The sequence below is a fragment of the Lycorma delicatula genome, chromosome 5, assembly GCF_047948215.1.
Source record: "Lycorma delicatula isolate Av1 chromosome 5, ASM4794821v1, whole genome shotgun sequence".
NCBI classification, from domain to species: Eukaryota; Metazoa; Arthropoda; class Insecta; order Hemiptera; family Fulgoridae; genus Lycorma; species Lycorma delicatula.
Genome location: NC_134459.1, coordinates 18,039,016 through 18,066,460, shown reverse-complemented (window position 1 = coordinate 18,066,460; position 27,445 = coordinate 18,039,016). Strand labels below are relative to the sequence as shown.

The window sequence follows — 27,445 nt, the reverse complement described above, 5'->3', positions numbered from 1 at the left end:
ACACTCATTCAAGATACGAAAATGAGCAAAAACGTTCATATCGACATAAGTCTTATTATTTAGTTTTGTTTTCCTTCTGGACGCCATTTTGTGATTTTAAATGAAAAAATTATTTATCTGGAACGGATAAACCTACTTTAATTAAATTTGGCAGATCTAAGACTAGAGTCTTATTCTACAAAATAAAAAGTTTGAAAACCACATCTTCAAAAATTTCAAAATTGTGGCGATTTTAATTCTCTTATCTTCAATATCATTGTAATTATTTGTTTGATCAAATTTTTACTTATTACAAAATTCATTAAACATTTTATTTTGAAATAAATGACACCTCATTCGTAAAAATCTGTTGACAAATATTCGAGTTATTACAAACAATTAACCCTTACTTACTTTCTCCTGTTTAGCCTCCGGGAATCACCGTTCAGATTTTACTTTAAAGGATGAATGAGGATGATATGTATGAGTGTAAATGAAGTGTAGTTTTGTACAGTCTCAGTTCGACCGTTCCTGAGATGTGTGGTTAATTGAAACCCAACCACCAAAGAACCCCGGTATTCACGATCTAGACTTCAAATCCGTATAAAAATAACTGACTTTACTAGGACTTGAACGCTGGAACTCTCGACTTCCAAATCAGCTGATTTGGAAAGACGCGTTCCCAAATCATCTGATGTGGAAGTCGAGACAATTAACGCAGCAGTACGCTTTCGCACCGTAATGCAAGCTGATAATTTTTTGCCTATTTTTCTTTTAATCACTAAATGTAATAAAAAATATTATTAATAATAGTAAATTAATAAAAATTATCAGCTTGCATACGGTGAGAACCGTAATGTACACACGTACAGTATATACATATATATATATATATATACATATATATATATATATATATATATATATATATATATATACACATAAATAAATCTAGAAAGTCTGAAAAATCTGTCAGAGGAATGAGTCGTTTCTGAATAACCCTTCATTCCGAACGATTCGGAAACCTCCTATCTCATACGTGTGAAGTTTTCTTACTATTTTTTTATCCACGACTGCCCAAAAATGAGTGTAATGTACTTAGGGTGTATGTCCATCGTAGCAGTTTACCTGCTGAACCGATTTAAATGTGTGACTCCGTGTTGGAATCCTTACGTTACTGGAAATCGGTTTGCTTGACATTTCTCCCGCCACCACCCCATTCGGTGGCCCTAAAGCGTATGACCGAATGTCTGTGTCACAAACGGCAACTGAGCCTCGAACAGTTTAGCGACTAGAAACCTAACATAGCTCCTAGTGCTTACCTAGGAGTCCTAGTCCAGCGTGACTGGACTAAGCGTGGTACCATACACCACTGACTTACGTATACCAACCGCTCACTTGTCATATATTTGCTAAAATGGGTACGCGCACCCCGTCAACTACTTAAAATATATATGACATCCATAATAAAATTTATTTTGTCTAGACAGCAATTCGCTGCCACACCTAGGTCGCTGAATGTCAGCAAGTACCTGTCCACCATTTTATAGCGCTTGGATCCATAATAATTGGGTGGTGGTCAACCATACTCAGGGTTAGCGTCCCACGGCAATGCGGTAAGAGTCTTTCCCTTAAGTAAACTACAGATGCCGGTTTAACAAAGCAACCGCAATTAGGAACTACCACACGGTCCAACAATGCGGTTCTCGCCACATTGACTCGCCGTTTGTGAGTGGCCAATTTTCCCCTTGACCTCTAAATTCCAGTGTTGTCCGGTCTCTGGCCCCCCAAGAGCGCGTTACCAGGAATGTTGTAGGCTATGTAAATAAATGTATATGTTAAAAATAAATTTTAAAAATTAGAAAAAAAATTATACTGTACAAAATTGTCACTCGCGCACTCTTTAATTATCCTAAATTAGTAATTATCATATATTAAAGAGTAATGCTTTTTTTTTTGAAGTCGTGTTTCTTAATTTTTAGTATTTGTCTCTGTTTAGTTCAATGAATATTCACCTCCAAGAGGGCTAGGGCCTGTGGATTAAATAAAACCTTTCCTGAGATAACACGAATGAATCTTGCTAATTTTAAAGCAATCGGTTTGTTAGTTCTCGCGCGATGCGAAAAAAAACAAACAGAGAAAACACTTTCAGTTTTATATTTTATAAAATATAAATATATAATTTTTCTCATAATTATATTTTGGTAAAGGTTAACAGTATTTTCTATAACAGGTGACTTTCCGATTCTCTTTTTCTTATTCATGTGTTTCTAACAAAAATTATTTCCTTTAATTTTTTAAAAGTGAATATTGACTAACGTAGAAAAAATAAACAAATGGACAATTTTAGTTTATTATTTCTTTTAGTTTATTCCGTAAGAAATAGTGTAATAAGTATAAAACATATTAAAAAATCAGATTCAAACAAATATAGCTTTGTTTAATAATAGTTTTCATTTTTCTAACTTTTTTTTTCACTTATTTTATTCTGTTTGTTATTTCTTTTTTGTTATTTTTTTTAAAAAGAATCTTTTAAAGGATTGTTTGTCGATAATCCTTTATATCCTTTTACTCTTATAAAAGAGAAGAAAAACTGAATTTTCGCTTTGGGATTTAACCGACTGAGAAAGTATTTTTTTATTTTTCCGTGACCATCGTATTTTATTTCTTTGGTCTCATTTTATACCAGCAATAAAACATTTTTTCAAAAAAATACTTACCATAATGCAGCCTTGTGAAGTTTATGATAAATGTTCCTGTTGTTATATTTACCGTTTATTAATTTTCTTTTCTATTTGTTTTATTTTGTTATATATATATTTATACTAGAATAGAATTGTTATCATTATTATTACAAGCATTATTTGTCTCATTTTGAACGAAAGAAAGAATTTAATATTAATCTTACAAGTAACTTCTTGCCCATCTGTACGTAAATATCTAGTGCATATATGTATATATATATATATATATATATATATATATATATATATATATATATATACACACTAGATATTATCAAATACTATAAAGATTCTTGTTTTAGTTTAAAATAATAATTTTATACACAAATATAGTTAATGTACAAAAAATACCGCTTATCAGCAATTAAATTCGACCCCTTCAAGCACTTTCGGAAATAAATTCCATCTTCAGGAACTCTCATATTCGTCCTATTTATGACATTAATTATAACTTCACATGTAATTTATAAGAAAATCGTGATAAGCGTAAAAACGTAATAGTTGGTCGTCATATCTTTTAAAATTATGTCAACGTAAACGTCCTGTCAATTTGGTGTCTCATTGTCGAGTACTTGAACGCGTAGAATTCAATTGTTGGTAAGCGCTTTTCGTATATTAACTATTATTATATACTTATACCAACGAGCCATTCTTAACAAATTTATAATATATAATTATTCTGTCATATTTTAATCTGTTTTGTTTTTAATGAAAGGGAAATCCTTTCTTCAGATTCATTTCTTATTATTTTCATAGATATTTCAGAATTAAATACTTTTCAAATTTGGTTGGAAAATGATATTTATTAATTGGATATTTAACCAAGTTATTGTAAGTCAAACTTAAAAAAAAGTTTTGTGACAGCAGTATTTTGTTTTTTATAATAATTTTCTCCAAAATTATTGTAGATAAAATTGTAGGTCATATCATATATTATTCATTTTCCATGTAAAAAATATACGTCAATATATTCTTTAATTTATGTTCCAAGAATTTCATTATTGTTTCTGTTTACCCTTTAAAGGCGAGATCAACTGTACTCGTAAACAAAGCGTTTCCAGACCCTTGTTTACAACGCTACCGGGTTGGTCTAGTGGTGAACCCGTCCTCCCAAATCAGCTGATTTGGAAGTCGAGAGTCCCAGCGTTCAAGTCCTAGTAAAGTTAGTTATTTTAACACGGATTTGAATACTAGATCGTGGATACCGGTGTTCTCTGGTAGTTGGGTTTCAATTCACCACATATCTCAGGAATGGTCGAACTGAGCTGTACAAAACGACTACACCTCATTTACATTTACACCCTCATTCATCCTCTGAAGTATTATCTGAACGGTAGTTACCGGAGGCTAAACAGGAAAAAGAAAGATCCTTGTTTATATGAACGTTTTTCTTTGTGTACACTTGTACATGTCCTAAAAATATAATATATACGATATAATATGTATTATAATATAGATATTACAAAAATATACATATATACAGACTGTCCCACGAAGAAACGGAGAAACTTTCACAACATGTTCTATTGATAAAAATAATGAAGTTCATATATACACAATCAGGTAACGCTTTTTTTCGAGTTACCGAAAGATTTCGCCCGGATTTCAGCTCCTCTAATAAAAAGAAACTCTACGTAATCTTTGGGACCCAAATTAAGGAGTAAAGTCGGCGGTTTCTTATGTAATTTGAGCTGAGAAATAAGATAAAACAGGCTCCAGAACTGTAACCCTGGTACAGGGTTTTTTTTTAATTTTATTGTTATTATTGAATTATTATTTACCGTAAATTTCTTTTTACAATCAAAGGTTTAATTATTAATAAATCAATATATTGAAATTAAAAAAAAAAAGTTAAACAAAAAAGGAGATGAAGTTGGATTTAAACCAATGTGTTTTCCCCATATAAGATCTAATATTTCATTAATTAAAATTTTATTTGGTTATAACTCTGGAACCAATTAAAATAAGTACCAGTTATGATAACAACGTTGAAAATCTCTCAGTGAAGGTTATTACTGCAATTAAGAAAAAGTCGAAAAAACAAATTTTTTGGATTGTAGGCTTTTTGGACACTTTTGGTTCAATGGATTGCATTAAAAAAAAGGGTCCACAACCAGATGTTACAACCGTCCTAAATCCAAAATTTCAATATCCTACAGCTAATGGTTTTTGAATTATGCGAGATACATCCGTACGTACAGACGTCACGTCAAAACTAGTCAAAATGGATTCAGGGGATGGTCAAAATCGATATTTCCGTTGAAATCAGAAAACCGAAATTTTTCGCGATTACAGTACTTCCTTGTAAAAATCAATCGATTTCTTTTAGTTTATTTATTTTATGATTTCAATTGTTAACCTAATCTTACATTGTATAATTTTTATTATTGTGACTTTGCTATTCATTTTGTAATTGTTGCTTATGAGTCCAGCGTTCTCAATTATATTTCGAAAATATTTTTTAATTTAAATTTATTTATTAAAATTTCTTTACAAAAGAGACTGTTTATATTTTTATTTAAATATGTTAAAAAATTAATTTTTCGGTTATTTCACTCGTATTTATATCGTTCCCGATGGTTCTGAATTAATAATCTTAACATTTTTAAATTTATTTTTATTGTAATATTTTTTTTTAATGATAGACCAATATATTTACGTAATTTTTTGATCTAATTTTTTTAAAATTGTGTATTATTTATTTTTAATATTTATTATATCTATACTGTCATAATTACGAGTTTAAAAACTATATATGTACACACACACACACACACACACACACACACAGTTTAGAGATGTGTTAGAGTACAACTTAGATTTAAAGCTGATCTTGTTAGGTAATTTTCCTTATAAGTAATAGAGTGTTCGATTTTAATATGCACTCTTTTTCTGTGAAATGATTACAAAAAAAGGGTATAGGCTTTTTAAAAGAATGCTTTTAAATTCTCTCCATTGCGTACGCTTTCAGATCAGTAAAAAAAAATGTCAAGTAACTCAAATGGTACTTTTCTATTGATTTTAAATGTATTTCAACAGAAATAGGCTACATTTGACTGGTACTAAAAGTTTCTCGAGATACATTTTATTTTTTTTATTTTTATCGTTATAATTGTCCCATTATTGAAAAAAAAAATCACTCAGAATATTTGTATTAAAGTAAGCGACAGAGAATTTATATGTGAAGTTAAAATAACAGTAATTTATGTAAATTATATATTTTAATTTTTTTCTGTTATTTCATATTTTGGAGAGTTAGATTGCTGTATTTATTTGACCTTCTTCTATTTTGCAATTATTTATATAATGTTTATTTTACAACAGTTTTAGAATGATTGAAATTATCTCACTGAAGCTTAATACTCCTAGAATTCTTTCTGAAACTTTGAAGGAAGTAAATCCGTTTAGGATCTATTGATAAAGGAATTGCAGAAGAAAATGAATTTCTAATTTCTAAATTAGTTTATCTAGCTACTAAAAAAATAAATATATTTTTATACTGTTGAAAAATTCTGTCATTTTATATAAAAAAGCCGTATTTTCTCCTTTTACTATAGATTAAAAGATCTTACAATGCAGTGAGATTTCTTTAAGACATCACTTCCTATTAAAATTGTATTTTTATATATTGTTTATTACTTTATACTTTATTTCACCTAAGATTACAGTTGACGAAAACAAATTGTGCCAATTAAATTACATGATTGATGCTTGCGCAAAAATATATATGGCAAAATAAGCATATATATTTCGAAGTAATTCTTTCTACCGTGTGATATTTACGTATAGTTTACATCTTGGTAAACGCTTTGGAAACAATCTGAACGTTTCATTTTTTAGTAATGGTTTCAATTTTAACCTGAATATCGTAGTTCGACCGGCATCGCGTTCTTTCATCGGGAACAAGAAGTAATCTTCCCGAATCAAATCTGGAAAACATCCGGTGGGAAAATCCCCAACGGATTGGTCTAGTGGTGAACTCGTTATCGAAAATCAGCTGATTTCGAAGTCGAGATTTGTACGGTTCAAATCTCTTTAAAGGTAGTTACTTTTATAAGGATTTGAATACTAGATCGTGGATACCTCTGAACTAATACCTTACGGTGGTTTCGAAGGCTAAACAGAAAAAGAAAGAATGGCAGATATATTTCCATGAATAAACAACCTAATTTTGGACTCAAACATTTTGTGTTTCAACCGATGAACTCGATTTACAGCCTCTCTAACCGCTCCAAATCGAACTGATTCATGATCGTAATCCTTTTGATACAGGAATCTTCATTGAGTAATTCTTTTGATATAAAACGATACTATCAATTTGGTTTTCTCTCGGGATTATTCCAATCGCCTCTTTTTTCTGACGAGAAAAGGATGTTGAATACCGTTGTTAACTTCTCCACTTTTTCGTGTTCCTTTAAAACATCCAATACATCACCAATGACTATTCCACCTAAAGTATTCTTCTTTTTCCTGTTTAGCCTCCGCTGTTAGCCTTTTAGATTAATTGAATCCGCTGAATTACCTTTTAGATAATACTTCAGAGGATGAATGAAGATGATATATATGAGTGTAGTCTTGTACAGTCTCAGTTTGACCATTCTTAAGATGTGTGGTTAATTGAAACCCAACCACCAAAGAACACCGGTATCCACGAATTCAAATCCGTGTAAAAATAACTGACTTTACTAAGATTTGAACGCTGGAACTCTCGACTTCCAAAAGTAGATTTGGAAGACGCGTTCATCACTAGACCAACCCGGTGGGTTTCCACCTAGTATTAAATTATTAAGTATTAAATTATTGTTAACATACGCCATCAAATCGATCCAAAAGTGACTTTTTCTCGTTGTTAGAATCTCAACTAATCCAATGGAGAACGGGAACAAAATTACTTCTACTAATTCTTTATTATTATTTACCGTTTCGGCAAGGAACTTTGTTGAAATTATCAACAACTTCTGATGTTTGGATGAACATCGGTCGGCTAGATCTCCTAGCCATTTTCTGATGATCGTATTCCTCCTAAAACCAAAGATCAATAGTCGAACATAAAATTACCATAGACCTTTTTTAATCTATAAAATAGTTTGCATTGGTTTTGAAAAACTCTTTCGTAACATAAATGTTATCACCGTTCATTGCTTCATTTTTAATTTCTCCTTGAAAATCACACGTTTTGATTTACACTTACTGGAAAGAGCACTTTAATAAATCAGACTATACAATATTTTGTCTTACATGTCAACATCAAACGCAGTCTCATTTTTTATTTGATATATTGTGTAGGAAAAGAATTATTGTTATGTCAATAATAAACTTGCCAAAAACTGACCTCATCATATCCGTTACTGATATTTTCTGGTAGCTTTTCAGTGCTACAGTAAAATTAAAATATGATTAGTACAAAGGGTTTGGAAAGTTGCTGTGCACTCAAATTAAGGAAATGTAATGAGGAAACTTTCTTAATTATTACTTTGTATTTTTATTTCATTATTTTATATAAACGGATATTACAGCAACTGTTTTATAAAAACAGTAAAATAGTTTATAAAAGATGTTGAAAATAACCTCCTCCAACATCAGTACAAACTGAACACTTTTCAGTTCGTTTTTAAACACTTTAACCAGGTGATGTACTGGATTGTCTCGTACGTATGCCGTTATTCCGGTTTTTAGTTCGAAAGTCGTGCGTGGTCTGTTGCGATTCACTGGTTGTTTTGCTTCCCCCCATAGAAAGTTATCTGGGGGTGTCAGATCGGGCAATCGTGCAGACACCACAAACCCTCTAAATGATTAGTTCATCAGACATTTCGTAAAAAAAATCATTGACCTCCTGTATGCGCTGTGGCGCCATCTTGTTGGGACCAACCGTGATTGATGTCTAGTTGTGTTAACTAACTAACGAAGTTTGTTAAAACAGCACAATAACGATCACTATTAGTTGTATTTTTAAAAAAAAAATTGATCTCACAATGCGCATTGTACTTGTATCGATCCAGACTCCAATTTTCTCTTCATATAAAGATTGTTTGTGTAATTCATGGAAGTTAGTTGACCCACAGTCGTGTATTTTGTGAATTAATATACCCTCCCAGATGAAGCCACGCTTTATCTGTAAAAAAAAACGTAATGTCGAGGATATCTACGGAATTTTGGTCAATATAACATTTATATTATTAACAATAACTTAGTATTTGTCATGATCTGTAGGTTTCAGTTTTTTTAAAACCCATTACTTTGTAAGAGTTTCAGTTCTTTTTCTTTTCTTACAGCTTTATGTGCGGTAGCGACTCCGATATTTTTCTACTGTGCTAAGTTACGCATTGGCTTTCATGGACTTTTGGCCGTAGCATCCAAAATATCAAGCAGCTTCTATTCTTTTAGTTTACGTGGTCTTCCATTTCGATTAGCGTCATCAACAGAGCCTTTTGCACGAAATATTTCGATATGATTTCGAACTAGATTACGGTGAGGAACATGAGTATTTGAAAATCTTTCAGAAAACTTGTGTTTCACTAAATCAGTATGCTGTCATCTTCACGAAAGACGTGATCAACGAGAAAAATGCATTTCTCTTTTGAAAGAACCATTTCTCGCAGCTATCGATTCCAATAAATGAAACAACATAACAACTCAACAACTGACGTCTTGGCTTATTACTGAAGAACGCCCAACGAACCCACAGGTCAACCAATTTAAGGCCGAAAGAACAGAATGCACCACATAATTCTAAAGCATAGTGCACAGTGACTTTCCGAATGCACTTTATTAGATAATATTGTTGTTTTCAAATAAAATTTTAATGACTTCTAAAATCTGTAGAATGTTTTAAGATAAATATTTCTAAGTTTGTAATTCCCATCTTGAAAAGGAAGAATCTCTCCCTTATCACGCTAATTGTACTGGCTTAACCCAATTCTGTATATTTATTTACAAGCTGTGTAAATTATACTAAGATCTAATATTATAGTCACTGTTTTTATTTTCCTTTGCCCACGCACTATTACCTACCCCTCATATCGAACTCTTTAGATGTAAAATAAATTATTGCGAAATAAAGTTCAGAAGAAGAATTGAACTCTTCGATGAGTAAGTATATAAATTGAGTGAATGAGAGGCCTAGCTTGCGCGCATATGTGAGTAAATGAGTGCGTTCGTGGTGAAAAGGAAATACATAAAGAAGGAAATAACGAAAGTAATAAATTTACTGGAAGGATTTATGGCTTAGGCGTGACGAACAGGAAACAGACCGACTTAAGTGAATGGTAGTCTAACTGTTGGTAGTCTATAAATTCTTATTTTCATACAGATAGTATTAAATTATTTGCAAGAAAACAGATTATAGAATTGAGTAAGAAATAACAAAATCAAGTTGTACGTACTTTTTAACGGCTTATTCGTTTTTATATTTGAATGAATTAATTTTGATGATTCATTTGGTTAGATGTTTATTCTATTTTTTATTAAAATTTGTTTATTTCTTTTTCAGGTGGGATGTCTCTGCGCGGCAGCTTAGTGACAACGGAGGCTAAGCCCTTGGGGGCACCTAGTCACGCCTCCAAGTCCTCCTGCCTGCGGGCTCATCTCAATGGTCTTTGGTCTATATGGTATGGATTAGCAGCTGGAGGTTTGCAGGCCTATATTGCCGTCCAAGCTGCCTACAGGTTTTTAGGTAATTTATTTCAATACGTACACAAATGATTTTTTTTTCTTTTGTTAACTGTAATTTAGTACTACTTGTATAAAGATAAGGTTTATCTTCAGTCATTTTATAATTGTAAGAATGTATTTTTATATTCAGAATTCCAATTGTTACATTTTAAACTTTATTAGTGTAATGTAGATTCTTGACAATAACAAAACATCCCAGTGTGTCGCTATTCAAGAACCTATAATAACTATCCAGTTTTGCTAATCACAGTAATTTTTAAGTTATAATCTATCGAGTTCGCTTGAATAAATTCATCTTGCATTGTTTATAAAATTATTTTTATAGGAAAAAACTGTCTTGTAGATGAAGAAAATACTCGAATAATATTGTGAAAAAACTGTAGCGTGTAAATTATTTATACTGAAACGATTTCAAGCCAAATGTTGACACTTTTTGGCATTAAATTAATTTATACATAGGTTTATATATTCAGTGTTAACAGGCTGATGCCAAGTTACCGTATTATTTTACTTTTACTTTCCCTTATAGATAGCACTATAGCAGATTTATAGCTGTATAAGGGAAAGTATTGTAATCGGTCCAGTTTGGGCATACGCAATTTTTACAGGATCTTGATGTTTTGACTCCTAAGGAACCCAAAAAACCGAGAATTTTCCAGATGTTAATGTACGTATGTAAGTGTGTTAAATGTTGGCCTCTAAATAACGCTACATCTCCAGAACTACTGGACCGATTTTGGCTAAACTTGATCAGATTACTTATATGTACGGGGCATTGATGAGATTAAATTTTCAAGTTAAAAAGTCAAGGGAGTGAGGCTGTAGAGCAAGGTCACCCTCAGTATCACGATAATTCGCCTAATTAAGGTTATATTTTTCTTAGACACATTTGTTACCAATTAAAAAATAACAATATTTGCAAAAAAAATTGTAAAATCGCATCCCCACCCCAAAAAATGCTCTAAACTACTTCTATGTTATGATGTCACAGGTGAGCGGTAAAATTAAATAAATGAATAATATTTAAAGTGTAAAAAAGTAACTCGGTCTTGCTGGCTCTCTAACTCGATTGCCCGGTTGACTCGGTACCTAGTATGTTAAGTCTTGCGGCTAGACCATTCTGCCTTTATTTATAAAGTTTTAAAATTAGTTTAGTTAGTTGCGACCGCCGCCGTTAGTATCCTCACACCCGCGCGAATTAAATACGGTATGCGTGCAAATCATTGCATTAAATAAACGAAAAACTATTATATTTAAATAAAATGATAGCTATCTTAAATTAAGTTTGGTGTATATGTGTGTGAAAGCCGTGCATCACAAACATCCCACGGTTATATGACTTTCCCAGATGCAGCTTTAGCCGCGTGACAGAAAGCCACTGCAACTGTGTTGTTAGTTTTTTAATAGTGCAAAACGAATTTTTTACTGTGTAAAAATGTCAATCCTGACCTAAATTTAAACCGAGAACGCTACCATAAAATGTTTTCATTTCCCCACGGAATCTGGCTTCACATGTTTGCCCGTGCGCGCGCGTATGTGTAATTTTTATTAAACTTTATTTTTAAGTCTATTCTTTTCTTACCTCCCTCCCACCGTTGTTTCTCTTCCGCATATCTTAGAATAAATATTGGAACTTTATGTACTTTCATGATTGTAATATGTTACGTTTGGGAGCCAACCTAAGCATTTTCATCGACAGGATAGAATAAAGAATAGTCTACGTTTTCTTTCGTTTCTCTAAAGACTAGTTATGAAGTTATATGAATGTTTACATCAGCTAGCTCTTGATTTAAAAATGTCTTGAAAACGAAAAACAAATTTTAATTCTGCTTTTAGATAGAATTCTTCGTTTAAAATTTAACATTATGAAAATAATTTTTAACATGTGAAAATATTCAAATTGTTTTGGGATTCGAACCTAGTATTAGTTGAAAAGAAGTCAAGAAGCTCTCTGTTACATACTTTGGTCGACAAAAATATCCACTAGAAATGGTTTGAAATGCAGTCTGATTGTTAACAGAAATTTTAAGAAAATATTATATTTAATTATATTCCTACATGTAAAGTTTTACAAAAATGTATTCATACAAATCCTTGGATCAGTTAAAAAAAGAAAATAAATTTATTTTAAGTTGGGTGCTCTGTGAAATCCTTAGGATCGTAGATTAAGGGGATAAAGCATCAGATACTAAAATTTACTTATGAAGAACATATATATATATATATATATATATATATATGCTACTACAATTAATACTTTAAAATTACGTAAATTTTATTTATGCCTATTAAATTGTTGTATTTTCATTACATTATTCTGTTTATAATATCGATTTATCATCTAAATATCTATCAAAATTGTACATTGAATAGCACCTACGCTTGAAATACTGATATGCAGTAATACATTTGTCTCAATGGAGAAGGCAAGAGGAAACCACCTGATTCCTCATTTTCTCCAGTAAGCCTGATTGGTATGAGTTCTTGTTATTCCTGGAAACAGCTATATCATTTCTGCTCGCTAATAACCTTTTAGTTATATGGCACCAAACATACTTACATTTGTATACTGCATATGATGAAAATAAAAACTTTCTTGTACGAGACAAACAGTCACTGTGCAGGGCATTATATTACTCTTTTTTCGCAACATTATTAAGAAATCGAGTATTCTGCAATACATTGCTCAGTGTTAACTATTTTTATAAATAACAAAAATTCTTTCCACAATTAAAATTCATTGTCGTTTTGTTTAATTACAGGCAATATAGTTTCTTTAAAAATATTTAGCGTACTTATAAATATTTCTTACTATGTTTATAACAAAACGAATAGTTTATACTATTATTTATTATATTCCCTCCATCAAATGAGTCATAAATGAATGTCCACTTTATACGAATAAAGTTTATCAAAATATTCATTTGATTTATATTTATATGTACTTGTAAGGGGTATTAATATTGTTGATGATGATGTTTATGACTATAAACATCATCATCATAATAATAAGAAACGTTTGATTGAGAACGAAGACATCCGGTGTAAGAGGATAGAATATTTAAGAAAAATTTCCGATTTTAGAAAAGAAAATTCTTCGATTGTTTAATTGAATGAAACGTATATTTTAACTTCCCATTCGACGACAAAATCGTGGTTGGATAATAGTGATGCCGGAGTAAAAGTACCGATTAATAAAGGTGGAGAAATGGGGTTCAACCTGAACGCTATGTTAACTTGGAAAACGAGTTCAAAAAGAGGTGACTATGAGGACAATTTCATGAAGTGGGCATCTGAAAAATTAATTCTTGGTCACCCCCCCCCCTCCAATAAATGGTTGTTATCGATAATGCGCCATATCACAATCCACTTCAAGAGAAGCCTCCAAATTCAAATGATAGGAAAAGTTGCATGATTAATTGGTTACAAAAGAATAATATTCCGTTCAATAAAGTAAAGTTAAAACCAAAATTGTATGACATTTAAATCGCATATAAATTCAAAAATAAAGTACCATTTTGATGAACTATTAAAAAAAAAATACGGGCATCAGGTTCTGTGACTTTCACCTTACTATCCCGATTTAATTCCGATCGAGAAGGTATGTTCGGCTGTGAAAAGATAAATGATGATAGTGGTAACACGACATTTTTTATGTCAGATATTTAAAAAAATTAGCTGAGGAAAAAATGAATAAGGATGATTGGAAACCATGTTGCAAACGTGTACAAAAAAAGATAAAATTGATTATAAGAAAATGGAACTACTAATCGAGACCAAATGACACATAAATTTATTATACATCTAGACAGTGGTTGTGAAAATGACTGTTCCAATGAATACAAAGACGATAGTGAGCTTACACAGTTACTGGACATATAATGGAAATTTCAAGTAAGTGTTAATAATAATAGTATAATCAACAATGAAAAAACAATCGTACAGAAAAGGAATTTGAAAATTCTAACTAAATATTGAATAAAAAAGAATTGTATAATAATAATCTTGTACATCTAATTTAGTGTAATTACGGATACAATATATTACATTCAAGCACTAGTTAAGATTTTTTTAGTTTAAAAATACATCTAAATTAAAATTCTTGTTTGCAATATTTATTTATTGGATTATTAATACTAATTACGCAATAATGAATTTTAACTAATAAAATATGAAAACTTGAAAAATAAAAGTACAACGATTATTATTGTTGTCCTATTAGATTGTTATAAATGTTTTCAGGTTCAATAGTAATGCAGTCTTGACCTTCTCCAACACACGCTTTTATTTTCATTAAACGCACTGTACTTTATATAATATTACATCCATAGCCCGTATATTTTTTTTTATTGTAATGAAATGCATTATAAAATGTTTGAAACTTTAATTTATACCAGGTGAGCGCAAAATTATACAAGGCTGAATTCACTGATTCTCTGAAGTGGAAAATTTGTTTTTAGGTTAGCGCTAATGAATCGGTGGATAATTTTTGACCTCAAAGCAAAACAGTCCAGTAATCTATTCCTATTTTGTCTGTCAGTAGCAGATGTGGTATAAAAAAAATCATATGAATAATCTCAACGAGCATTTTTTCTTGATAGATTTTTTAAATCTCATCGTTTTTAAAGTGCCAGGAAAACCTTTCTGTAGCATTTCCTCGAAGTACTCATTAAGTCAACAATTTTACGCTTAGATACTCGTTTTAGAGAAATCTGTAATTTAAATGAACGAAAACGGTCCAGCCGGCTAACATTTTTAAATGATAATTCATTAGAACATATCCGTGCATCTTTTAAGTGATCATCTCGATAACAAGGCTAACATGAATATTACAAAAGTTTTTCAAAATGTTTAAAAACTTGCTTTATGCTTTTTAGTCATACTTTAATCAAATTATTATCATACATTACATGAATTTAATTAATAAGTTAATTTTGATTTCAAAAGATAACATCATATACTGAAATGTCTAATAAGTCAATTATTATCCGCAATTTAGTTATATTTTTGTTTATGTTGGTAGTACTGTCGTTTTGCGTAGATGACGCATGCGTGGTTTAATTGTTGTTATGTCGGTGCAGGTTTGATACTGCTAGGTTAGTTCCATTATCGCTGCTCTGCCGTTAACCATGGCTGCTTCGCTTTCTATTTGCACCAAAGAAGAGCAACGTTCAGCGATCCGTTTTTTGTGGTCGGAAGGTGTATCAGGGGCCGAAATTCATCGAAGACTTTCGGTACAGTACGGGAACAGTGTGAAAAATTCAAAAACGGTCGCACAACTGTTACGCACGACGAAGGAGCCGGACGACCGTTTACCGCCACAAATGAGGAAAACATTGAGCGTGCACGTGACATGGTTTTCTTAGACAGACGCGTAACTATCGATGAAGCGGCACATTATCTGCAAATTAGTCACGGTTCTGCCTATGAAATAATCCACAACAGACTTGGGTTTCATAAAGTCTGTGCAAGACGGGTCCCAAAACAACTCACAAAGTTGCATAAACAAACGCGCTTGGAGTTTCTTGTTAGAGACTAATGGGTGCAATATTTTTCAAGGAAAAAAATAATATCTGAAAACTACCAGCAGATTATAACTGACTTCATAGTGCTGCTAAAAGTTGGTGAAACAGCCCACACAGCGTGTGATGTAATAATGTTGCTACGTGAGTTTTTTGAAATGATGGTCATTTCCTGTGAAGGTCACCAGATTTATTTCCCATAGAGATTTTTTATTTAGAGTTATTTAAAAAAAAAAATTCAGGAATAATCCTTGCACAGTTGATAGATTCAAACGGAACATTGATGTTGAAACACGACATATCTTCTCTGCATTCATTAAAAAAGTTTGCTAACATGAAGAAAAATATGTTGCCTGTATAACTACAAATAAAGGACATTTCAAATATTTATTTTAATAAAATTACTGTTTATTCTTTAAAATTTATTTAAGTATTTTTATGTATTGGTTTCCAAATGTTTTTTTTTTTCGATATGGGCTGCGTAACTTTTAGTTCACGTGTGTGAGTTAAGTGTAGAATATCATTTACTTGTACTGTACATAGTATTTTCACTTTATTATTACTTTAAACAGTTTGTAGAAGCTATTTCATTGTTTTTCCCCCAAGATTTTTTTTTATATAAAAGCACCTCATTTATTCTCTTTAATAGTGTTTTAGAAATGAAAGTTATTTAAAAAGATTTTTCGTTTAAAATACAGAGCGTGAATTGATTAGTCATTTTGAAAGCCTGGGTTTGACGAGTATTGTTTCTAATAACCCTCCTGTGTATCAGATTCAAACATGTTTTTTTTTTCTTTGAAAGAAGAAAAAATAATAAAAGCTTCCAAAGCAGAACAAAACAAGGTAGTTTAATTTATGATTCTTCTGGTTTTAACCTCTCATTATTCTATGTAACTGATATTGAAAATTAAAAAAGAAAAAAAGAGAAATCAGGTTATTAAATATACAAAGTGATATTAAAATATGTAAACAGTTCCTACTTCGAATTTGAGGGCAATAAGAGGTAGAAAAAACTGTGGATCTACATAGTTAAAAAATACTGCTTTATAGGGTGTTTACAATTTTTGTCCGTCATCTTGGATCCATTACATTGAATATTTTTTTTTTAAGAGGAAGCTGGATATATCATATGATTTTAATGTAAAGTTTAACGAGAAAAACTACGGCGAAAATCATTTCTCGATTAACTCGTTCGTGTTCAATTTATAAACAAAGTTGCAAAAACCCGAAAAGTCGCTGTAGTAATAAAACGAGGTAATATGACCAGTAGTAACTTTTTTTATATCTTATTACTTTCAGAATTACATCCAACAATAAACTTTAAACAGTGATTGTTGGAATTAATAGCCCAAAGACTCTCCCTTTTTTCTGTTTAGCCTCCCGAACAGTGGCGGCTCTTAGCTAAAATTAGTGGGGTGCTGCTCCAGAAAATCTTTTTTTGGGCCTTTTCAAGGCCATGGTTAAAGTTTTCTGTAAAATAAAAGAACCGAAAAAATGAATTAAATAGAATACCTGGAAGCAGGATAATAATCAAATTCTATACTTTATCACATTCAAGAATATTGTACACGATTTTAAAGCACATTGTGTTTAAAAACCGTATTCGGTTTAACCGAATAAATAATAAATTGTCAGTACAGATAATATTTTTTAGTATTATTAGATAATAACTTAATAAAATCTCCGCTTAAAAACACTATAGTCCAATGGTGCTTAATTTAAATTTCTATGTACACATAAACAAATACATAATCAGTTTTTTACTAATTACCTTCTCTTTCGCCTTTCCAGCGTATTTTTGGACAGATTTGGTGATCAAAGAGCCCTTGCTTTCTGCCTTCTACTGATCACTACTGAAAAAACAAGTAAACCACTTTCATATTCCTTTCACCGACTAAACTAGAAAAGGGAACAAACAAGGAACGTTCCATATAGAAGCGGAGTAAAAAAAAAATAATTTCGATAAATTATGAAAAAATTTAAACAGATTTAAAAATCTTGAAATTAAAAAAAAAACGTATTACAAATTAGTAGTAGGAAACCAGCAGTTACTTTTTAAGAATGTAATTTTTTAATTTCTCATTTTGGCTTCTTATTTCAATATTCAAGTACAGTGTTTGGTCGTCTCTAAATTAGTTACAAGAATTAAGAGAAGAAAATGTTCGTTTTTCTGGTAAAATTTTAAATTAAAATCATGTATCACCTGTCCACTTACTATAAAAAACGTTTGATCAATATGGTGGATCCAAGATGGCGTTAATGCATAATTTATACTGAAACTACTGTTAGATACCGTCATGAACATAGGTTAGATACCTATTTGATACCGTTATGAAATTGCTTTCATTAAAGATAGTAATTAATTGAGGTGTCGGTTTTTTAGTGTGTGGTCAAACGGTGTAACTGTTTATTTTATTTATTTTTTTCAATTAGATTATGCAAAATGGATAAATTTGTGAAAAAAAAAAACAAAGTGAATCATCTACATCCAGTGAATCGATTGGTAAAAATACAAAATTGTACAATGACAGTTATTTAAATTATGGTTTTACTTCATTGAATGGAAAGCCACATTGCGTTGATTTCTCGAAGAGAAGGGTACTGAATCCATTTAGTGAAAATGTTGCAGTTGTTAAGTTACCGGTTGAGATTCATGAGACCAGTTTATCAGAATGTCTGCCGATAAAACGTTATAACTATAATTCATTCGTCGAAGTGAATATGGAAATTTAGTCACAAAATTATTCTCTTTCGCCACACCTTACCTCGTTGAATAGGGGTTTTCGTTTATACTCGTAGTTGCGCTAAAAACTAAATATCGTAATCGTCTTTTATCACTTGAAAACAATTTGTTTTTCTTACATTTGTTTCTGACACAGATCGACGTGTTGAGAGATGTTTAACTGAAAAACAAACGCAACCATCTCATTAATTTATTTTCTTTACGTACTTTTAATAAGTAAAATATTTATAATTAATGATATTTTTCTCATAAAATGATTTCATTATTGTTTATGTGTAAAGTTGTAGGCTAATTTTATTGCCTCCTTTTCATATCATCGCGATCCGCAGGTTGAGAAACGCTGATCTAAAGAAAACCATTTCTTTGCTTTTCATTTTAATCCAAAGCAGATTTCTAAAAATATTATGTACACTAAAAATGATTAATAATTACATCATCTAACTGAAATAATTCTGTAGTAAAGGACACATTTAAATAGGGTGACTGTTAATCTTGGTCAAGCTCACTTTCATTCGGATAATAAAATATTTTTTTCTGTGTTTCTTAAAAAATGGACATTTTGCTTAAAATTAAATACGTTTCCTTCAGTGATTATAAAGGCACAAACAGCAAAACTGGCAAAGAGCACAACTAACTCAGTTCCGGTTTGAAAGATTTTTAATTTAAATTAAAAAAATTGTGCGTTTAAAGTTGACTTTATATCATTTTTTCAGTATTCATAAATATTTTGAGAGCATGACCTGAGTTTGTTTTCTGAATGTTATATTTACCACACCACATTGAAGACAGCGCGTTCTTATAACGCGATATTTGGATTTTATACACGTTTATTGGCGTTACTATTGAGGTCTCAAATTACTACTATTCTTAATTACACAACGAAAATTATTTTATTGATTTTATTGATTATATAAAATTTAAAACCCCCTAATCATTTTTTTTTAGTTTAAAATTATATTGTAATATTTGTTTCAGATTATTTGGAAGTTGGTTGGCCTGCTAAGACACCGCCGCGTATGGAATTGCATGCTTATGTTGTATTAGTAGGTACAGCCGTCTTATTAATGCCTATATTTTTAGCGGCGGCTGTTTTTAAAGTGGGTAACTTAGCAAACGATGGCTTTAAATTGGGTCGCAGTTGGAGTACGTGTGCTGCTGATCCATCCGGTACAGGTGTTGGTGGCGTAAAATCACTCTGGAGACACTCAGGGCCTACTGCTCCTTTATTACATCTCACTGCCGCTCTTTGCCTCCTTTTACCAAGGCTTCTTATGGAGGCGAAACTAATTCAAGCCGAATTCCTTCCTAAAGGTAAGACAAAAAAATATATATGTATTTTTAAATGTTTCTTAAATTGTAAAATTTTGATGATATTTTTTTTGAAAGATGAAACACATATTTTTCATAATTGAAAAGCGAACACTGTTATCTTTTATTTAGGTTATTATAAGTATTTATTTTTTAATGTTTTCTTTTTTGTTTTTTACGTATTACACGACTGCCAAAAGAGGAGTGTAATGTATATAGGGTACGAGATATGTGAGAAAAGTAATGAGACTGTAAAAAGTCAGTCTTAGCAAAGTTTTTATTTTTTCAAACAACATTATTATTCCCCTCAAAGTAGTTCCCTTGGGCAGCTATACACCGGCGGAGTCGTTGTTCCCACTCATGGTAGCAGTACTGGAAGGCTTCAAGTGGTAAGTCTTTTAACTGGTCGGTCACAGTCTTTTGAATGCTCTCCTGATTTTTAAAATGACGTAATTTTAAGACATGTTTCAATTTCGGGAAAAGGAAAAAGTCACAAGTACTCAAATCAGGTGAATAGGGTGTTGAGGAACCGTAGGAATGCGTTTTGAAGTAAAAAATTCCGTGATGCAAATGGCCGTTTGACACGGGGCATTGTCATGATGAAGCATCATCCACTTGTCTGCAGTGTCTGGTCTCACGCGAATCACACTTTTCCTGAGCCTTTCAAGGACACCTTCGTAAAACACTTGGTTGTTGACAGTTTGTCCTGGAGGAACAAATTCTTTATGCACGATACCCCTACTGTCAAAAAAGCAAATCAGCACGGTTTTGATCTTTAATTTGCTCATTCGACATTTTTTCGGTCGAGGATATCACGGAGTTTGCCACTCTTCGCTTTGTCGCTCTTTTTCAGGATCGTACTCAAATATCCAGGATTCATCACCTGTGATCACACGATTGAAGAATTCTTTGTCATTGTCAGTCCTCTCAAGATCAACGCACACGTTTCATCGATTGTCCTTCTGCTCCGTTGTGAGGTTTTTCCGCACCAATTTCGCACAAACCTTTCGCATATCCAAATCGTCTGTCAAAATTTTATGTACGGTGAAACTGTTTAAATTTAACTGTTCGCTCATCATCCTTATTGTTAAAGGACGGTCTATCTCACAAGAACCCTTACACGCTCAACGTTTTCGTTAGATTTTGAAGTTGAAGGTCTCCCTGAGCGAGGTTGATCTCGTGTTGATCTCGAACGTGTTCTCGGCCTTCCAAAAATGATTTGTGCCAGCGGAAAACTTGTGCTCTTGATAAGCAATGTTCCCCATATACCTGTTTCAACTTTTCAAAGTTCACACTCGCCGATTACCCAAGTTTAACACAAAACTTGATTGCACAACGTCGCTCTAAATTCCGATGCTCCATCTTCGTAACATACAACAAAAACACAACTTCACTGATGGCGCTGTCAATAATAATGTGTTGGCTGAACAGTGTTGAAATTCGTACTGAGCATGTGGAAGGGATGAACAAATCGGTCTATCTCAGACCGGGAAACCGCGTTGCCAGTTCGCTCGCAGTTTTATCAATCTCATTACTTTTTTCACACACCTCGTATATGTTTTTTCACCGTAGCAGCTCAGTGACTGAGCCGATGTAGATCTGTTACCCCGCGTTGGAATCCTTACGTTACCAGGAGAGTTATAGGCTATATAAATATAATGTAGTACTGGAGATTTGCCGGTAGAAGCACAAACTTTAATGAATTGAACTGAATGATTCAAATCAAATTAATGAATAATATTACAAAACTAATAGAATTAAATTTACTTTTAAAAAAAATAGTTTTAAATTTAAAAAAAAAAATCTTTTTAACTATAACGGATTTCCTTTGGGGACGACTGCATGTGAGGTTAGAGTGGCAAGATATGCAAGCACCTCGTGGGAGGCTAGACCGATCATCACTAACTGGTAACAAAGGGGGTGCCCTTGGGGCGCTGTTTTGGGAGAGCAATGGTATGTTCTTATAATATCTCTGCAAACAGTCGTCCGATATTCAAAATTCAAACGTGGTGTTGCTAGAATAATACAAAATTACCATGGAACCAAACCAGAACAAAAATTAATTGATATACTCAGAAAAATCTAGTGGCCTGCGCTACCCCGAGACCAGCTTGAGCCCAGTAAGCTTCACCAAACGGTCTTTGTAGAGTTTGATGACAGTACGATTATAGCTAATGCTATCGACATCGGATTAAGGATCGAGCCCACTATTGTCGAATTTAATGTTTTAGAGGGACAGGGCGAAGTGAAACAACGTATGATGCCACTAATATTGTCCTGGGCTGTGACGGTGCATAAACTACAAGGGACAATCGTAAATAGTGCTATCTTAGATCTGAGCACTCGCATCTTTGCCATGGGCCAGGCCTACGTAGCACTGAGTCGCGTGAGACAATTGAAGGGTTTAGCCATTAGTTGTTTGTTTGGTTCCCAGAAAATTGTATCATTCGCACGTTAAAAAGTCTTTCGAGGAACTCAATCGCTTGAGAAATCTGTAAGTTAAGATTGATATACGAGAAACAAATAAATAAATTTTTTTACCGTTTCCTTATTTAGGTCAGTACGTTAAATACCTTAATCCATAAGTATTCGATTATGAATATTTGATGATCACTAAAAAGTATTAAATAATAAAAACAATTATAAAAATTAAAAAAAAAGCACGACTGCCAAAATATATTAATAAATTGAACTAAAAAAAAACGACAATAAATCAAACTAAAAAAATGAAAAAACAAGGTATAAAAAAAAAAGAAAAACAAAACAAAAAAAAACAAGGAAAAATGAAAACAAGGTATAGAAATAAAGGACTAAACATCGTTATGCAGTATTTAATTAAGTAAAATAAAGGGTGACCAACTTAAAACAGTTTTAATTTGTTTAAATTTATTTTTCATGTTTTAGAAATAGAAGGCATTTAAGGTTGTCTAACAATTAAGTTCTCACTAGGTCTTATATTGATAAGAAAACTTTTTCCTTCAACGAAAATATTTAAATGCAGTCCGACGGGCTCTTTAATATAGGAAAATTACTATTCACCGCTCCCCGACGTACTCGTATATAGTTACAACTTTTACTTGTGTAATGTCGATGTTCAATTTTAATCATTATTATCGATATCTTAATTAATCGATATAGCTGCGTGAGAGTAGGCTGGTGGTCAAGACCCACCGGGTTGGTCTAGTGGTGAACGCATCTTTCCAAATCAGCTGATTTGGAAGTCGAGAGTTCCAGCGTTCAAGTCCTAGTAAAGCCAGTTATTTTTACACGGATTTGAATACTAGATCGTGGATACCGGTGTTCTTTGGTGATGGGTTTTAATTAACCACACATCTCAGGAATGGTCGAACTGAGAATGTACAAGACTACACTTCATTTACACTCATACATATCATCCTCATTCATCTTCGTTTAGAATTATCTAAACGGTAGTTACCGGAGACTAAACAGGAAAAGAAAGAAAGAAAGGTCTTGTAACGATAAGAAAACTTTTGTCCTTCAACGAAAATATTAAAATGCAGTCCGGAGGGCTCTTTAATATAGGATGATTACTATTCAGAGCTCTTTAATATAGGAAAATTACTATTCACAGCTCCCCGACTGTACTCGTATATAGTTACAAGTCTTACTTGTGTAATGTCGATGTTCAAATTTAATAATTACGAGTATTATCGATATCTTAACTAATCGATATGGCTGGGTGAGGGTAGGATGGTGGTCAAATCAACACATCGGTCATCGAGTTACAAGTTGTAAATTTATATCAATTGCTTGTAAAATCATTCTAATAAATGTTTTTGTTGTTTATTAACTCTGCCATGTTTTATTACAATACATAATATATTATTTATTGATACATTTTTTTTTCAAGTTTTTATAATGGTACTTAATGAAAATAAATAAATATAATTTCTTAATTTAAAGATTTATATTTGAATGCTCAAGTTAAGTAACTTTGGAAACATATTATGTAAGTAGATTTGAATTGTTCCTTTACAACGCGCGCTACTAGCAACTTTTGTTAGTTATAAAGCTGTGTTGGGGGCAGACTAACTGGGTTGGGATGGTAGACCACCCATCTTGCCGATCAGTGTAAGATTATACGTACATACAATTCATTGCTTGCTCCATCTAAAATATTAAATTTTTATAATTATCTATATTTATAAAAATTATTGTGTAAAATCATAATGTAGTAAATTAGATCTATCTATCTACCCATATTAGCCAGTTTTTTTTTTAATTCGTTTAGAATTTTAACTATATAAAAAAGTTTATCGTTTAATAATTAATACGTAGAATCACAGAAGATTAAGCTTTTCCCTTAATTTTGTTGGATTTGTCGCATTTCGTTCTGCAGTATCTTGACTGTCATTGTGCATTAAAGGTTTGCCCGTGGAGGCCTTCAAAAGTAATTTTTTTATAATATTTACGTCATTAATCAGTTTTTCTTTCATTTCATGTATTTTGTAGAAGACATAATTTTAAATCGCAATTTTATAATAAAATTACGTAATAATAATAATAACAATAAAGAAGTTATTTCTCTTTTACTCTTTCTGTATAAAATATCATTTAAAGCCCTCTTAAATAGAATACAACTTAAAATAGAAAATGAACTGGACGAATAACAGAGCGGATTTTGACCAGGAAAAAATTTCACGGGAAAAAACTTGAAACAAATAAAAACAAAATGAAAAGATAATGATTTAATATTAATCTTTGTTGACTTGAAAAAATCATACGACTCAATCAACCATGAATCTATCTTTGAAGAATTTTAAATTGTTAATAAAACAATAAATATAATTAAAGAAATATTGATAGAAACATTTTCAAAAGTCAAACTTCAAGTTCAATTATCAAATCAGATAAAAAACAGATCTAAGGCAAGACATTTTATTTTTCTCGATACTATTCAACAACGCCATTAGAAAGGTAATAAAAAAACGTACAAAAGAAATGGAAAACCCAATCATTACAAAAAACAATAAAACGAAGAACAAAATCAAAAGTATATGGAATTATGGAATTTTATTTATTTTTTATTTTTTTAGCCTCCAGCACTATCGGTAGGTATTTTTTTAGAGGATAAGATGAAATGACAGTTTTGTAGCCTGTGTAAATGCCATGTCTGACCGGGATTTGAACCCGGGATCTCCAGATGAAAGACCAAGATTTTACCACCCGAAAAAAAAAGCAAAATAAAAATTCCAAATCTTAGGAAATCAAGAAAATAAAATAGGTTTACAAATTTAATTTGATAAAATAGAACGGCTGTCCAACATTCAAATTAAAAAATTTGTTCTTTGACTGGTTTTTTAAATCTTCTGCTAGAATTACGAAATCATTACTTTTTCAATTTTCTTTTCTTCAAATGTTTTCTCCATTCTGTAATCTCTTTTTTTGATACTGTATTAAACAAAATTTGCAATAATCCGTGCACTTGTCCTACTTCCGTTTGGATTTTTAACGTTTCTGGCAGTTCTCAATTATTCTTTTATATTTCTTTCCTTTATTTATATATATATATATATATATATATATATATGATTTGCTTATTTTGTTTGCCTTTGATGATTCCTAATTCTATTTATTGTTAAATAATCGAAATGAATAGTTAATTTTATATTTTTATCTCTTTGTAAACGACTTTTGAGAATTTTCAATTTATTAATTTATTTTAGTATCGTATAAGCATAACTGTTGCTTTTTATTTAAAAATATAAACTTTTTTTAATAAAAAATATAACTAATAATTTAAATACACTGCGTATTTCCAAATTATGTAGTAAACTTACAAATTGAATAATTTTTAAAGGAAAATTGAATTATTCTCGTTTGACCTACTTTACGGTGAATTTCATTTTAGTTACAATTTCTAAAACAATCAATACGAGTATAAGTGAGCAATTTAATTCAGTTAAAAGCAGGAAAGCCTATTTTAGATTAAAAAAAAAAAAATAATAATAATAATAATAATAATATTGAATATATCTTATCAATCCCAAGAAAAAAAGAGTAATTTTTAAAAGATGAAGTTTTTAGGATATAAAATTTAACATTATTGATGTTAGAAAACGATTTAATAGTAGTATTTTTAAGATAAAATGTTTTTATTCATTCTTATTATTATTTCTTATTCGTTTTACTGAATTCTCACCCCAACTCTCTCTCTCTCTCATTCTCTCTCACTCACTCACTCTCTCTCTCTCTCTCACACACACTCTCTCTCTCTCTCTATCTCTCTCTCTCTCTCTCTCTCTCTCTCTCTCTCTCTCTCTCTCTCTCTCTCTCTCTCTCTCTCTCTCTCTCTCTCTCTCTCTCTCTCTCTCTCTCTCTCTCTCTCTCTCTCTCTCTCTCTCTCTGTGTGTGTGTGTGTGTGTGTGTGTGTGTGTGTGTGTGTGTGTGTGTGTGTGTGTGTGTGTGTGTGTGTGTGTGTGTGTGTGTGTGTGTGTGTGTGTGTGTGTGTGTGTGTGTGTGTGTGTGTGTGTGTGTGTGTGTGTGTGTGTGTGTGTGTGTGTGTGTGTGTGTGTGTGTGTGATCGAATAGAAACAAAGAAAAATTAATTACAAAATATTCTGAAATTATTTTAGATTGAATATTAAAGGTACAGTTTAATTTAGTGTATTTAATTCTAAATTGATGGTTGATTGAGTATTGAGGTTTGTGGGGATTGGTGAAAAATTATATAAAATTCTAGGTGAGCTTATTTTATAAAAAATCTAATGTGGACAACACATGACTTCCTTGTACGCCTATTAAATTACATATAAACATTTTTTTTTAAATGAAAAGCACGTAAAATTTTATTTCATTAAAAACTTATGATTTCTTTTCTTTCTTTTTTTTTTATTATTGTTGAATTATTATTCATTATATTTTTTTTTTTACAGTAAGAGGTTAATAATAATTATTAGTAATTCAATATATTTAAATTAAAAAAAAAAGTTAAAACAGAAAAAGAGATGAATTTCTGATTCGAACCGATGTGCCTTCCCCTTGTAAGATCCAAATATTTCATTAATTAAAATTTTATTTATCTATAACTCTGGAACCAATGAAAATAAATACCACTTATGATATATCGTTGAAAAGCTATCAATCAGGGCTTATTACTCCAGTTAAGAAAGTCCAAAATCCAATTTTTTTTACTTTTGGGCTTTTTTGTCCAGTCGATTGCAGTCAAAATGAGAGTTGCACAACTAGATGTTATAAGAGTCCTACATCCAGAATTTCAACATCCTAAGGCTAATTGTTTTTGAGGTATGAGAAATACATACATACATAGATACTTACTTAGAGACGTCACGCCGAAACTAGTTAAAATGGATTCGGGGATGATCAAAATGGATATTTCCATTGAAATCTGAAAACCGAAATTTTTCGCGATCACAATATTTCCTTTACTTCGTACAAGGAAGAATATGTATACTACAATGGTTAAATCATTCGTGAATTTAGACGTATCCCTTGCT

General features: G+C 31.4%; 1 protein-coding gene across 4 annotated transcripts in view; it reads left to right on the top strand.

Annotated features, from left to right (window-relative positions):
* The window catches only part of tinc (transmembrane protein tincar), a 907,523-nt gene that overhangs the window by 695,233 nt on the left and 184,845 nt on the right, over positions 1-27,445 (top strand). For all 4 annotated transcript variants that reach the window (XM_075365745.1, XM_075365746.1, XM_075365747.1 and 1 more), the window contains 2 exons: positions 10,213-10,395; positions 19,635-19,970. In XM_075365745.1, coding sequence (XP_075221860.1) covers positions 10,218-10,395; positions 19,635-19,970 — 514 coding nt within the window. In that variant the 5' untranslated portion in view covers positions 10,213-10,217. The remainder of the gene's footprint in view (positions 1-10,212; positions 10,396-19,634; positions 19,971-27,445) is intronic.